We start from the raw sequence: 16,110 nt of genomic DNA, 5'->3' as shown, positions 1-16,110 counted from the left end.
AGAAGCATTGGGGAAAGTAGAAACTGAAATATAGAACAATGGAGGGTTTGAGTTGACAGAGCATGAAGGTAAGACAGGAGGTAGTGAGGGTACATTGGGGAAAGTAGAAACTGAAATATAGAACAATGGAGGGTTTGAGTTGACAGAGCATGAAGGTAAGACAGGAGGTAGTGAGGGTACATTGGGGAAAGTAGAAACTGAAATATAGAACAATGGAGGGTTTGAGTTGACAGAGCATGAAGGTAAGACAGGAGGTAGTGAGGGTACATTGGGGAAAGTAGAAACTGAAATATAGAACAATGGAGGGTTTGAGTTGACAGAGCATGAAGGTAAGACAGGAGGTAGTGAGGGTACATTGGGGAAAGTAGAAACTGAAATATAGAACAATGGAGGGTTTGAGTTGACAGAGCATGAAGGTAAGACAGGAGGTAGTGAGGGTACATTGGGGAAAGTAGAAACTGAAATATAGAACAATGGAGGGTTTGAGTTGACAGAGCATGAAGGTAAGACAGGAGGTAGTGAGGGTACATTGGGGAAAGTAGAAACTGAAATATAGAACAATGGAGGGTTTGAGTTGACAGAGCATGAAGGTAAGACAGGAGGTAGTGAGGGTACATTGGGGAAAGTAGAAACTGAAATATAGAACAATGGAGGGTTTGAGTTGACAGAGCATGAAGGTAAGACAGGAGGTAGTGAGGGTACATTGGGGAAAGTAGAAACTGAAATATAGAACAATGGAGGGTTTGAGTTGACAGAGCATGAAGGTAAGACAGGAGGTAGTGAGGGTACATTGGGGAAAGTAGAAACTGAAATATAGAACAATGGAGGGTTTGAGTTGACAGAGCATGAAGGTAAGACAGGAGGTAGTGAGGGTACATTGGGGAAAGTAGAAACTGAAATATAGAACAATGGAGGGTTTGAGTTGACAGAGCATGAAGGTAAGACAGGAGGTAGTGAGGGTACATTGGGGAAAGTAGAAACTGAAATATAGAACAATGGAGGGTTTGAGTTGACAGAGCATGAAGGTAAGACAGGAGGTAGTGAGGGTACATTGGGGAAAGTAGAAACTGAAATATAGAACAATGGAGGGTTTGAGTTGACAGAGCATGAAGGTAAGACAGGAGGTAGTGAGGGTACATTGGGGAAAGTAGAAACTGAAATATAGAACAATGGAGGGTTTGAGTTGACAGAGCATGAAGGTAAGACAGGAGGTAGTGAGGGTACATTGGGGAAAGTAGAAACTGAAATATAGAACAATGGAGGGTTTGAGTTGACAGAGCATGAAGGTAAGACAGGAGGTAGTGAGGGTACATTGGGGAAAGTAGAAACTGAAATATAGAACAATGGAGGGTTTGAGTTGACAGAGCATGAAGGTAAGACAGGAGGTAGTGAGGGTACATTGGGGAAAGTAGAAACTGAAATATAGAACAATGGAGGGTTTGAGTTGACAGAGCATGAAGGTAAGACAGGAGGTAGTGAGGGTACATTGGGGAAAGTAGAAACTGAAATATAGAACAATGGAGGGTTTGAGTTGACAGAGCATGAAGGTAAGACAGGAGGTAGTGAGGGTACATTGGGGAAAGTAGAAACTGAAATATAGAACAATGGAGGGTTTGAGTTGACAGAGCATGAAGGTAAGACAGGAGGTAGTGAGGGTACATTGGGGAAAGTAGAAACTGAAATATAGAACAATGGAGGGTTTGAGTTGACAGAGCATGAAGGTAAGACAGGAGGTAGTGAGGGTACATTGGGGAAAGTAGAAACTGAAATATAGAACAATGGAGGGTTTGAGTTGACAGAGCATGAAGGTAAGACAGGAGGTAGTGAGGGTATATTGGGGAAAGTAGAAACTGAAATATAGAACAATGGAGGGTTTGAGTTGACAGAGCATGAAGGTAAGACAGGAGGTAGTGAGGGTACATTGGGGAAAGTAGAAACTGAAATATAGAACAATGGAGGGTTTGAGTTGACAGAGCATGAAGGTAAGACAGGAGGTAGTGAGGGTACATTGGGGAAAGTAGAAACTGAAATATAGAACAATGGAGGGTTTGAGTTGACAGAGCATGAAGGTAAGACAGGAGGTAGTGAGGGTACATTGGGGAAAGTAGAAACTGAAATATAGAACAATGGAGGGTTTGAGTTGACAGAGCATGAAGGTAAGACAGGAGGTAGTGAGGGTACATTGGGGAAAGTAGAAACTGAAATATAGAACAATGGAGGGTTTGAGTTGACAGAGCATGAAGGTAAGACAGGAGGTAGTGAGGGTATATTGGGGAAAGTAGAAACTGAAATATAGAACAATGGAGGGTTTGAGTTGACAGAGCATGAAGGTAAGACAGGAGGTAGTGAGGGTACATTGGGGAAAGTAGAAACTGAAATATAGAACAATGGAGGGTTTGAGTTGACAGAGCATGAAGGTAAGACAGGAGGTAGTGAGGGTACATTGGGGAAAGTAGAAACTGAAATATAGAACAACGGAGGGTTTGAGTTGACAGAGCATGAAGGTAAGACAGGAGGTAGTGAGGGTACATTGGGGAAAGTAGAAACTGAAATATAGAACAATAGAGGGTTTGAGTTGACAGAGCATGAAGGTAAGACAGGAGGTAGTGAGGGTACATTGGGGAAAGTAGAAACTGAAATATAGAAGTACGGATAGGCACTGTTGGGAGGGATCCGAGTATGAATTGTGAAAAGCAGTATGGGAGGGAAGGATTGTTTGGAATGATGATAAATGTTAGATGGAAGTTATGAATTAGGGAAAAAGGCAGGAGTGTTCGTACCAGAATAGTATGGCTGTTTTGAGAAGGTTACTGAATGAGTGTCACAGGTGAAATGTGTATGTGGGAAGTGTCATGCTAGAGTAACAGAGCGAGTCTGGGAATTGGGAGTAGGGTAGTGGGCTAACAGGATTTGGGAGCAAATGTCACAGGTGAAATGTGTATGGGGAAGTGTAATGCTAGAGTAACAGAGGGAGTGTGGGAGCTGGGAGTAGGGTAGTGGGCTAACAGGATTACGGAATGGGAATCACAGATGAAATGTGAATGTGGGAAGTATAGTTATAGAGTAACAGAGGGTGTGTGGGGATTGGGGTTAGGGTGGTGGGCTTCCCATTGTCATTTTAGTTTTGCAAATATTTATAGCCAGTACAAGGCAGTTAACAAAGAGCTATAAAATGGAACAGGTTTTCTTTCATTTACTGAATGCAGAACCAGGAAGCTAGGAAGAATAAGTAGCTGGCATATGCAGTGTAATCTATTGGTAAAGAGAAAATACAGTGGCCAACTTAATAAATGGTCCTTAGAATGGAAATACCATTCCTTTGGGGAGAATGTCACAACCACTTTCCAGCACAGGGCAGGCATGTATTTGATTAGTTAAACTTAATACACAACAAGGTTCTTTGTGTTAAGTTTGGTTACACTGCACAGTGACATCACTGTCAGTGAAAACCTTTGGGAGTTGGATATTGTGGTAAAGCTCCAGTGATATCAGGGCCAGATGTAGTGACTACAGGCTCTGAAATGAAAGAAAGGAGAAAGCTTCCCTATACTGTAATTTTGTATTGAGGCAATAAAGTTAGTCCTTCCTCCATCTCTAGGAATAAGTACTAATGTGAGTCAGAGCAAGAGAATACGGGGAATTGTAAGAGTAGAGAGATGGTAAGGTTTATGAATAGGAAGTCAATGTATACTGACAGAGAACAACAGTTTTGCAGTGTAGAGCTGTATGGAGTAAATTGTCATAAAATACCACTACATTGATAAGCATGATATGGAACTATCACTTAGTAAATATTCGTTGGATTAACCAGTATGTCAAACCACATACCAACTATATACCAAAACACCAGCAACTTACATTACAGTCAGAGGGGGACATGTCAAAACTACTAGTTTGCAGACATCTGCAAACCTGATTTGCCAGAGATCGTGCTTCATGGTCTGTACATCAGAAATGTAAATGCCAAACAAACAAGGTCCCATCACTGAGCCCTGTAATATCACCGGTTACCTTCATACTCTCTGATGAGGGACCTGCTACCCGCATCATGTGGATTCTGTTCTTTTGCCAATTTGCTATCCATCTTACTGCATAGGGATCTGTTTACAAAGCTTACTGACTATGCCATAATGGGGGATGGTGTCCAACAATTTCTCCAGGTGAATGTATGCCATGTAGACAGCAAGACCACTGTCTACAGCCAGTGTTACTCTTTCAAAAATAATAATGTTTTGGAGGCAGAATGAGTTGTAATGGAAGGCAGGATTGAATGAGCATGTAATATCCCATTGACAATGACTGTAAATAACATTATATGTAATGCATAATGTTTGCAACTGAAAATGTCAGTATGGTCTGTTTTTCATTTATATAAATGTATGATTGCCTATGTCATAAGTGATGTCAATAAAGATTTTTTTTTTTGTTTAAAAAAAAAGATGAAAGGCTTCCTGTACAAAATCACCCAATTTAAGCAAACAATTGCAGCAAGAAATAGCCAAACAGAACACACCAACCAGTACTAATTTAATTACAGTTATTAACTGATCTGAAATGCTGCATAAACATACACAAAGTGTGCTTGGCCTCTTATGTTGATACCAAGTACTTGACAATATAGAAGCAAAACAAAATGCAGATCCCTTAACCTGGATTGAATGAAGTATAACTCAGAAGTTTTCACTTTGGCAACAGTGGAGCCCAATGAATGTGGTGGTGGTTACCTGGTCAGGTGGGTACACAAAAGGCATAGCTCCTGACAGTTAAGCTTTAGGGTCTATATTAGAACACCGAAATTGCAAAATTTCGAATGTTCTAATATCGACCCCTATTCAGCGAAAGCTGACAACATTGAAACATGCAGAACTGCGAATTTTTTCATAGGGAAAAATTTCACTGTTCCAAAACACATACACACAACACAAGCACACCAAACAAACAGCAATCCACACACATCACCTAAAATCTTACAGCTAACCCTACACTAAACTGTACAAACACCACTAACTATCCACTTACCTTAACCCAAACCCAAACCCTAACCCTAAGGTCCATCACTATCATACACTCACCTCACTCGTGCCCTAACCCTAACTCGCCTAACCCGCCCTAACCCTCACATCCACACAATCGCACACATACCTAACCTGTGCCCTAACCCTAACTCACCTAACCCGCACCCAATCTCACACTTACCTGAACCTGACCTGTAAATTTCCACCAAAGCGCTGAAAATAGCAAAATGACAGAAACGGACAACCGAATTCTTTCCCTAGGAAAAAAAGTCGATCTTCTGTTGTTTCGCTGTTTTTAGCTTTCGCCAAATAGGGGTCAATATTAGAACATTAGAAATTTTGCAATTTCTGTGTTCTAATGTAGACCCAATCTTTAGGACTGTGTAACTTCTCTTTGACTTACCTATGGCTGTTCCTTTCCCAAGCCATAACCTATCTATAAGTCCTCCTGCCCCTAGTCTGTATATATACTTACACTGTGGTCACACAGATGTGCAGAGGATGGAAAAATGCAAAGCAAAACTAAGTATCGTCTCCCTGTTTGTAGCTGTCTTCAAACCAGAAACATAGTAGGCAATGTATAACATTCCAGTGCCATGAAACACATACTACACGAAACAAGCGACTTTCCTGTACAGACTACAAGAAACAAGTAACCTTCCTATACACTGACTACAGGAAACAAGCAACCTTCCTATACACTGACTACAGGAAACAAGTGACCTTTCTGTACACTGACTACAGGAAACAAGTGACCTTCCTGTACACAGACTACAGGAAACAAGTGACCTTCCTGTACACAGACTACAGGAAACAAGTGACCTTCCTGTACACTGACTACAGGAAACAAGTGACCTTCCTGTACACTGACTACAGGAAACAAGTGACCTTCCTGTACACTGACTACAGGAAACAAGTGACCTTCCTATACACTGACTACAGGAAACAAGTGACCTTTCTGTACACTGACTACAGGAAACAAGTGACCTTCCTGTACACAGACTACAGGAAACAAGTGACCTTCCTGTACACAGACTACAGGAAACAAGTGACCTTCCTGTACACTGACTACAGGAAACAAGCGACCTTCCTATACACTGACTACAGGAAACAAGCGACCTTCCTATACACAGACTACAGGAAACAAGCGACCTTCCAATCTTCTTGTTCCAACATTGCAAGACTCAGTAAAGCAAGATAAGATAAAAGCATCATTTTCTTTCTTTCTGAATACGTCTTACGTTTTCAAATTAAGAATTAGGAACCATCAGTAGCTGAAGACATTGATCATGGTTTCTCTGTAAGAATGAGTATCTTACGTACATAAGGGTGGCTATGGCTCCCTGTTGAAATGTCAACACTCGAAATGCCAAGTGCCGACAAGCCGAAAAAAAAGACCAAAAATAAGACTGAATTTCAAAAATCACTTTTCTCCTTAAAACTTCTTATTGCAGGGGGCATAATCCCTCCCTGCATCCCTCCATGTGGGGGGCAAGCCCCTCACACCCCAAACTTATAAATACCAACTCGAAGATCACCATACCTTGGAGAAAAGGGAATATTCTGAAAAATGGCATCTGTGACTTGGTATGTGTGTAAATCTGTTATTTCAGACATTCAGTCTCCATGTTTTGCAACTCAGTGTAGCGAGTCCCAACATTTCAAATGTTTACCGGTGGGGGCTATATGTATAACTTTATAGAAAAATGAAGTAATAAAAATTTACTGAGCTACCATTGATATGTCTGTGTGTGTTTGTATGTGTGTGCATGTGTGTTTGTAATTTAACTGCATATATTTTTACAGTTCATAGCCATTTATGGCTCTGTCCTGCTGGATATGGCATTTCCTGAGCAGGAAAAAGGATGATTAACCTAAAGTGACGTATCTTGTCTGAGTTTGTTTGTTTATTACAGAGTACTGTGAGGCCTATGGTTTTAAATTCAGATTTCTGTCTTCCAGGATGAAGCCCAGAGCTTGGAACAGCATATTACATCAGAATTTGCCAAGCTACGACAGTTTCTCCAGGACAAGGAACAACAGCTGATCCAACAACTCAAGGAGGAAGCCGCAGGAATTCTGGAAAAGATGACAGATAACTTGGAGAAAATTGAAGAAATGAATAAGGCTATTCAGAAGCATAAATCCAACATTGAATCCACATTGCAGCAGGAAGACTCTGTACTTCTTCTCAAAGTAAGAAATTGTTCACATTCTGTTCATAATGAAATTACTTGGTATGTCACTCTGTTGCTAGACAGATTGTGTGTAGTGCTGTTCTTACATACCCAGCGTTTATATACACAATGACAGATATAATTTACAATAGGTTTACTATCAAAAGTTTGAAATTCATTTGGTCTAACGTTCATTTGGTCGACACATTTGGTCAACTAATTAATATTAAGTAGTTCATTTGGTCGACAGACAGTGCTGTCTACCTTCTGTCGACCTTATGTTGACAACAGGCAAGGATTTATCCTTGTCAGCACTGTTGTGCGATCCTGGAGTTGTAATATATAAGTAGTGGGGGGTGTGGGGGGTGCAGGGGGGCACAGGACCCCTGCAAAATCATTAGTGTTAGTTTGAGGTGTTTGTTGACCATTTAAATGTAGACATTTTGGCATCGGTATTATGACCTGTCGATGTAATGATTTTGACCAAATGAATTTCAATCTTTTGATAGTAAACCATTTACAATATATATGTATGTGTGTGTATGTGCATGTGTATATGTATATATGAAAGCACATATATTCATATGGCTGTAGGTGATGCATTTAGTGAATAAAGGGAATATTCTGACCACCATCAATCTGAGTGTTCAGTTTTTAAAAGCGAATAGCACACTATGTTTCTGATCGCTTCTTTTCACTAAATAGAAACAAACAAACTCTTTTCAGTATGTGCTAACTCCTTGAACAGAATACCTTCTTTCATGCCCCTGGTGTCTAAATTATCATCCATCTTATTTAAGGGTCCTGAAGTTTGACATTTTATAGAATATGGTTTACCAAATTCCCTTTATGGGTGACATATCCCATTAACATTACACACCCATTTATTAACCAGGTAGGCCCACTGGATACACAGTCCTTTTGCTTAGTAGGCAAATAAATGAAGGCTGAGAGACTGAATCCCTATAGAAATACAAAGATGGTGGCTAATGACCAGGGGGGGTGGGCTTTTTAAACCTAGCTAAATAGAATTTACAAGGGCTACTTGTTCCCTTTTATAGATCAGAATTAATCAAGTTTCAGCTTTGTAGCACATCAATGTCCTCTGTCCAGCAGAGACATAGGTGTCACTACAGGGATAAATTTGCAGGTTTCTTCTCGAGATTGTTGAATTGGGTCAGGGAAGTACTTTGTTTTACATGGATGGGAAGCCTGTTCCAGAGCAGTGGAAGCCTCTATGGGATGTATTTGTTTCTCCAGCATGTCCTGTTTAGATTGCTGGAAAGGGTAAAATCCTTAGAGCAGATGTTTCTGATACTACTGTTTTTGTGGACATGAAGGTTCATACTGTACATGATCTGAGAAGGCCTTAAATGCTAGACAGAGATCTGGAGACTGGAGAGTGATCTAAAATGGTCCACCTAATTCATGTGTTGGACTCCCTGGATACGTTTGGTAAGAAATTTCTGCTGGTGTTCCAGTTGAAGCCTGTGCCTTTGCAGGTACACACCAACACAACCTGGTGTACTTAGTGATTGGTCTAATAAGGGCTGAAAACAAATGGATAGTATCCTCCTTGGACCTGGATGCAGTGCCCTTACTTATAGGTTTTGCTATTTAAAATTACTTTCCAACTGTGGTAGGCACGTGTTGGTCAAAGGACAGATCAAAACAAACCAAGCAGAAACTTCACAGTGTGGAGGGTGAGAAGTTCACTTCTTAAAATATCTTGTGCACCTTGTTCACTAATAAAATTTAAACTTTAAAATATGTAATACAAAATAATAAAATAGTAGGTAGTCCACAGCTGAGTTAAAAATGGCATATCCTTTACTGAAGTAAAGGTTTCAAAAAATGTTTCAGTAAAGAAGATTCCATTTTTAACTCAACTGTGGACAACCTATTTTATTATTTTGCAGCACGTATTTTAAAGTTCGAATTTTATTAGTGAACTAGGTGCGTAACGTATTTCAAGGAGTGAACATACCCTCTACACTTCAAAGTTTATGATTGGTTTGTTTTTGACCCCGTATAGGTTGCATACAGGGTTTCTGAGATTTCAAGGGGTACCACAGATATTTCAAGGGGTGCCACAGATTTTCCTTTTTTTTTTTTCTTTTTCCAAAGGGCAGATCACTATCATCACAAGTCTGCAAATCCCTACCATTTCTACCTTAGGAGACATGTTGTCAATGTTATAGTTTGCAGGGATGGATAATTTACCAAAGGAGACAATTATGAACTTTTTTGTATTTAGTTTGAGTCTGTGGTTTTTATATCAATTGCTTATTTGTGTGAAACCCTTCTGGAGGATGTTTGTCTTTGGAAGATTCTGTAACTGCCATGAGCTTGGAATCATTTGCAAACTTGGTCAGCCACAGCCCATTTGCATTGGCTGCCTTTCAGCTGAGGTGAAATCACCTATTCTTAAATCTTGCATCCTCTGTGAAACCCATTTGGATACCTAGCAGGTGGCATATGGGTTTGTTTGCATTTTTTGTAATATTTTGACTGTACCTGAGTGGAGGACAGTATTGAATGCCTTGGTCAGGTCGAAATAGGCCATATGAATTGATGTGTCCTTGGTTGTGGCCTTTGTGACCATCTCAGAAAAGCTCATCAGGTTCAACAGGAAACATAAACTGACTGGGATCCAGTGTGTATAAATTCATAATGTCTTTGCATGTAATATACTTTACAGATTACACTGGGCAGAATAATTGGTCTATAGTTTTCTGGATCAGTAGAGGGGCCACCCTTGTTGTTGGCTTCCAGTCCTTGGGCACAAACCCGGTTTCAAGGCTTAGATTAAATAGCTTAATTAGGTAGGCCTATTTCAAGCCAATTAGGAAGTGCCCCAGTATGTTATCAAGACATGCAGATGCTGTGCTCTTTGCATTTGAGAGAGTACCTTTAGGAGCTGTTATCTGGTGAAAACGGGGTGGTATTGATTGTGACATCACCATAGTGGCAACTGGGGGGGGGGGGTTAATAAAAATATAAAACTATAAAATGCAAGTGCAAAAACACTTTACCATAAGGCTTCATCAGGCAGATATCACAGACAGTTGAAAAGTCAGCAAGCAAAGGAGAGTAGTAGTGCTGAACTTGAAGTCATCCTGTAGTCTTGGTGAGGACCTTCACGAGGTGAACCCTGTTTTCTACACAATCTCACCAAGGCGACACTGATATATAGACTGTATTTATAGGTAGGTACTAGGCTATTGGCCCTAGGGCCTATATAATCCTAGCCAAAAATGTACCCTGGCTTTCGCCACCCATGGACAGAAGTAGGTCACAACTTAAAGAGAGCTGGGTGCATAAGACCCAGGATAAAAAAATGCCTAATCCTGGTAGGTGCACTGGTGCCAGGATTGGAAAAATGACAGTATAGAATCCTCAAAATATGGAAATATTCCTACAATGGGGCCAGGCTAGGCCCAGGGGGAGGATGCCCCCCTTGTTGTAGAAGGAAGTAGCAGTCCACAAAAATCACAAAAAACTGATAGGCCAAAGAAGAGCCATAAAGATGATAGAGTGGACTATTGAGGATAAGAAAGAAATTATGTATTGTTACTATTATGTAAAAAGCCCAGAGTTTCCAGATTCAAGATATGCAAAACTTAATTAGAGGAAATAAAAATACTTCCACAAGAAAAACTGTCAAACTTCAAATAAAAATTTGTGGCCATTAATACAACAGATTTGTGAAAAACAGTACACAGACAAAGAAACTTTGATCTGTTTGGAAAAAGAAGCATCTGAGAAAGTGCGAAAATATAAACAACAAAACCTAAATATTTTTGAAAAGTATAAAAAACAGAAATATGGACATGGGAAAGAGACATATTTGGTATGGTGCAATATTTATGCAAAGGTCAAAGACTTTATCAACATAAAAAGGCAGCCCCAAAAATATTCAAATAGAAATGCAGGCAAAGGCATCCACACATGGAAAATTTCACAATAAAAAATATCACAAAGAGGGAATGTAGAAAAGCAGATTAGTAAAGTAATAGTTAAAAAAATAGAAGTTGAAGTTATGGAGTGCCTGTGAAGTGAAGGATTTGATATAGAAGGTCTAACACAAGTTACATCACAGCATGATGGAACAAATCCCCAAAGTAAGGAGAAACCAGGAAGATCAGGAGACATCTGAAGAAACATGGACATGGGAAAGAAAAAAGAGTTAATATGGTGTATGGTGTAATAGCTGCAAAAGAGAAATCAAAACTAATCAATACAAAAAGAGCAGCACCAAAGATATTTGAAGAGAAATACAGACAAAGGAATCCAGACAAGGGAAATGTTACAATACAAAAAATAAGAAGACAAAGATTAAAAGTAGAAAAGGAGATTAGTAATGGAGAAGTTAAAGAAATAGAAACTGAGGTTATGGAGTACCTCCAAAATGAAGGATTCAGTGTAGAAAATCTAATTCAGAAAGCACCACAACAGGATAGAGCAATGGATATTCAAATTAAGGGGAAACCAGATGAACAGGAAGTAACTGGTCAGGTGCCATATGAAGATATTTTGGAGCCTTCCACAAGAAACCAGTATAAACACTGACATGAAGCTGGACAGCAAGGGAAGGAACAGGAAACTGTGGAATCTCTGATGCAGTTAATGTTGAGGAGTGACAGGCCAGGGAGTTCCCATATGACACAGCAACAGATGGCACAGGATGAAATTGAAGAGAATGTACCACAGCAAGATGCAATAGAACATTTTTATAGAATGCCCACAGCAAATGGAAAACAAAACATTTCCCCTCAGTTTAGAAGTAAATGAGCCCAAGAAAAGAGTTGCTTGATTTAATAGACATAGATAGACATATTAAGATCAATGAAAGAAATAGACTGCAGAAGGCCAATAAAGCCCAAAAAGTCAGAAGTTTGATAAAACAAATGAAATTAGGACTGTCCATAGAGATCCATGTGGTATAACAGAAGTAAACAAGATATGTTACTGTGCAGCTGAATTAAAGTTCTACCACAAGAACACAGGATAGTGAGGGAAAGAAAGGGGAGAAATCAAATACCATCATGGAAGTATCGGATAGAGAAAACTATAAGCAACTAACACAAGAAGTGTCATTGTTAGAAGAGTATAGAAGAGGGAACAGATCAACAAAAATACTTAGAATGATAGACATGATAAAAGCAATGCACAGTATTAGAACAGCTCAGGATCTATAATGCACTATTGCCAATAAACTAAAAATCTCAGCACAGTCAGAAGAACTTAGAAGATACACAGATAAATATAAAGGAAAAACACAAAATAAGCAATTTATTGATGACCCAAAAAAGTTTTTATAGAGAATTGGGAAACAAAGTAAAAGGAATTGAAAGGCCACCAAAAAAGAAGAAATAGATACATTTTGGAGAAGTATCTATGAAGATCCCATGGAACATAACAAAGATGCTAAATGAATAGAAGAAGCAAAAGAAAGAATAAGAAGTTTAAAGATACAGGATATGAAATGGGATGAAGTAACAGCCAGAGAGATTGAAATAAAGTTAAGAAAATCCTCAAATTGGAAAACTCCAGGCCCAGATGCAGTACCTAACTTCTGGTTAAAAGTATTAACATCTTTGCATGAAGATTTAGCCATGAGTAAGAACTATTTATATGCGTACCCTAAATAGACACCAACCTGGCTAACAACAGGGAAAACAATGCTCCTACTTAAGAGCGAACCTGCAAGCTACCCTAAAAATGATAGACCAATAACTTGCCTTTTGATGATATATAAACTATACACTGGAATTGATGCCAACATAGTCTATAGTCATTTAAAAGAAAACTCAATTATGGCAGTAGAACAAAAGGGCAATAAAAAGGTATATGGAACAAAGGATCGTGTGCTGTTAAAGAATGTCATAGTGGAGAATTGTAAAAAGGGGACAAATTTAAGTATGGCATGGACTGACTACAAAAAAAATATTTGATAGTATCCCACATTCATGGATAAAAGAGTGCTAAAACTGTACAAGATACACCCTACACTGATCGACTTAATTATAGTGACCATGAAACAGTGGCAGACCACCTTGCAGTTAAGCCATGGTTAAGGACAAATTATTCCAGAGATAAAAATTCAAAGGGGGATATTCCAGGGTGACTGTCTGTCACCACTGCTCTTCTGCTTTGCCCTTAACCTATTAACCTGTCTACTTAACATCTTAGGCCATGGCTATAATTTGGCTACTAGAAAACAACAAAGTGTAAAGACTTTGCATCTTCTCTTTTTCGATGATTTGAAACTGCATAGCTCATCAGATGAGGAACTGAAAGCACAACTTTTGTCAATTTTTTTCAGATCTAGGTGCTTAGGATTTCCCTCTCTCTTCCCCCCTTGGCTGACGTGGTGTGACTCAGTTGGAACTCTACATTTACCTCCAAAATGGAGTCTACAGGACTGCAATTGGTCACCATAACAAAATCAGTTTCTCTCAGCATTTAAGCAGATTGAACTCTACATTTACCTACAAAACGGAGTCTACAGGACTGCATTTGGTCACCATAACAAAATCAGTTTCTCTCAGCATTTAAGCAGACTGAACTCTACATTTACCTACAAAACGGAGTCTACAGGATTGCAATTGGTCACCATAACAAAATCAGTTTCTCTCAGCATTTAAGCAGAGCAGAGTAGATTGCACACAAAAAGCATTTGTTAAGCTTTCACTTACAGTACTGTGTAATTAAGCAGGTCACCATTTTGGTCAGCCATAGGGCTCTTTTTTCTACTTGAGTGTTTGCCTCCTTCCCCTGTAACTTAAGTAAACTGACTCTTACATTAAGAGCTATAATACTTACCTTATAGCTTTAGGACACCTTAGGAAACCTTGTAAACTGTAATAGCCTGACATTTGAACAAGTAACCCTTGTAAAAATTCCCAAAATTGTATACTGTTGGTCTGTCTTTCCTGCTAAACATAAGTGAAATTACAGTGCTGAGTGCAATTAACATTAAAATTAAAGTACTGAGTGCAAATAACATAGTGCTAAGTACAGATTTTAGGCCCTTACATTCAACTTACCTCTAGTGTGGTGTCTTGAGTCAATCAGGGTATTCCTTGTAACCACTCCTACTGCCTTCTCGTTTCCCCCACCCCCTCTTTCCTCAAACAAGTTAAACTGCTACAGTTCAGTACAGGCATCATTTTCAAATCTAGGTGTTTAGGATTTCCCTCTCTCTTCCCCCCTTGGCTGTCCTGGTGTGACTTCGTGTAAGTTTCTTCATTGTATGGATCTTTTACTGTTTTTTGTGTAACTGAATGACCTGCTGCTAAATTCTGATTCTGTACAGACTGCTCTATTTTTTTGCAGAGGCTCTATAAGTAGCTAGTGACTTTACTGAATTTCTGTGGTAATATTTGTGTTTAAACTGAACCTGTACCTAGAGAAAGTGTATAATCAGAGCTCCTACTTGCTGCATGTGTTTTTAAAGTTTAAATTGCACACACATTGAAGAAGTGCTTTTATGACTTGAATAACTTGGGCTAGCTATACCTGAAATGCTTTTACTGGCAATTTTCCAGTTGTACAATTGTGAACAATTGATTTAGTTTTTCTGGTATATCTTTAAAATGTGACAAGTGTTTATTTACTGCATTGCTCCCTTGCTTAGGTTTCTTAGCTATAAATCTTAGTTCATTCTGAAGTATGCTACTTTACCCCCCCACCATCAAACCTTTCTGAATGTATTACTATAAAATAACTGCCTGTTGTTGTCTTCATGATTACCCTAGAATCTCTGCTTTTCTCTTTTCCTAGTTGAACTCTACATTTACCTACAAAACGGAGTCTACAGGACTGCAATTGGTCACCATAACAAAACCAGTTTCTCTCAGCATTTAAGCAGAGTAGGTTGCACACAAAAAGCATTTGTTAAGCTTTCACTTACAGTACTGTGTAATTAAGCAGGTCACCATTTTGGTCAGCCATAGGGCTCTTTTTTCTACTTGAGTGTTTGTCTCCTTCCCCTGTAACTTAAGTAAACTGACTCTTACATTAAGAACTATAATACTTACCTTATAGCTTTAGGCACCTTAGGAAACCTTGTAAACAGCAATAGCCCCACTACGTTCGCCCTCGCTACGCTCGGGCTCTCTTCGCTCCCCTCCCTGCCCCCAATTCCGTCCCACCCCCAGTACCTCTAAATTTATAGTACTGTAGCCACTCCCCCACTTTATAGATCCTATCTGCTTTCATCTGGGATAATTCCTCCCACCCCCATTCTTCTACCTACATTTTAATAGCACCTATTAGCTTTTATCTGGCATTCTCCCATCCCCCTTCCAGTACCTTTACCTCACCACTCTATATTTTGGTGTTGCATCACCAGGTAAAACAGTTCCTTAACTCACTAGCTGAATCACAAATAATGATATACTCCCCTTTACTACCCCTCTTTTTTGCACCATACCTCCTTACCTTGTATGAAAACCAGTTTCTCATGGGATTTCAGGTCCCAAAAGGCCATACTATCACCCCAGCTGTAAATCCTCTTACCTTCAACCATACTTACAGTACCAGTTCCTATCCAACATCTTGTTCAGTCTATCAACATCTCAACCCCAGGCACATTAGCTCTAGATCCAAACACTACCACAAACTAATAAACAAATTCCTGAAGTTCATCACCAAGTATAGACTTAACCTAATACTTGGTGGTGATATTCACCCCAATCCTGTCCCACCCACTTCAGATACACATACCTCCTCTACTTGCAATCTAAGCTACAAACCTACAATTAATAGGCCAACTAACTCCATCCTAGCCTGTCATCTCAACATTAGAAGCATTAATAACAAGGTACATGAATTGCATGCACTTCTGGATGTCCACTCCCCTGAGATTCCCTGTTTATCTGAAACCTGGTTAAAACATAACACTACAGACA

At 39.4% G+C, this 16,110-nt stretch overlaps 1 protein-coding gene across 1 annotated transcript in view; it reads left to right on the top strand.

Annotated features, from left to right (window-relative positions):
- The window catches only part of LOC122797867 (nuclear factor 7, brain-like), a 367,293-nt gene that overhangs the window by 132,216 nt on the left and 218,967 nt on the right, over positions 1 to 16,110 (top strand). The window contains exon 4 of the mRNA XM_044066389.1: positions 6,978 to 7,211. Within this exon, the coding sequence (XP_043922324.1) occupies positions 6,978 to 7,211 (234 nt within the window). The remainder of the gene's footprint in view (positions 1 to 6,977; positions 7,212 to 16,110) is intronic.

Source organism: Protopterus annectens, chromosome 3.part1, assembly GCF_019279795.1.
Source record: "Protopterus annectens isolate FY-2018-M chromosome 3.part1, PAN1.0, whole genome shotgun sequence".
NCBI classification, from domain to species: Eukaryota; Metazoa; Chordata; order Ceratodontiformes; family Protopteridae; genus Protopterus; species Protopterus annectens.
This window is presented reverse-complemented; position numbering and strand designations above follow the sequence as displayed.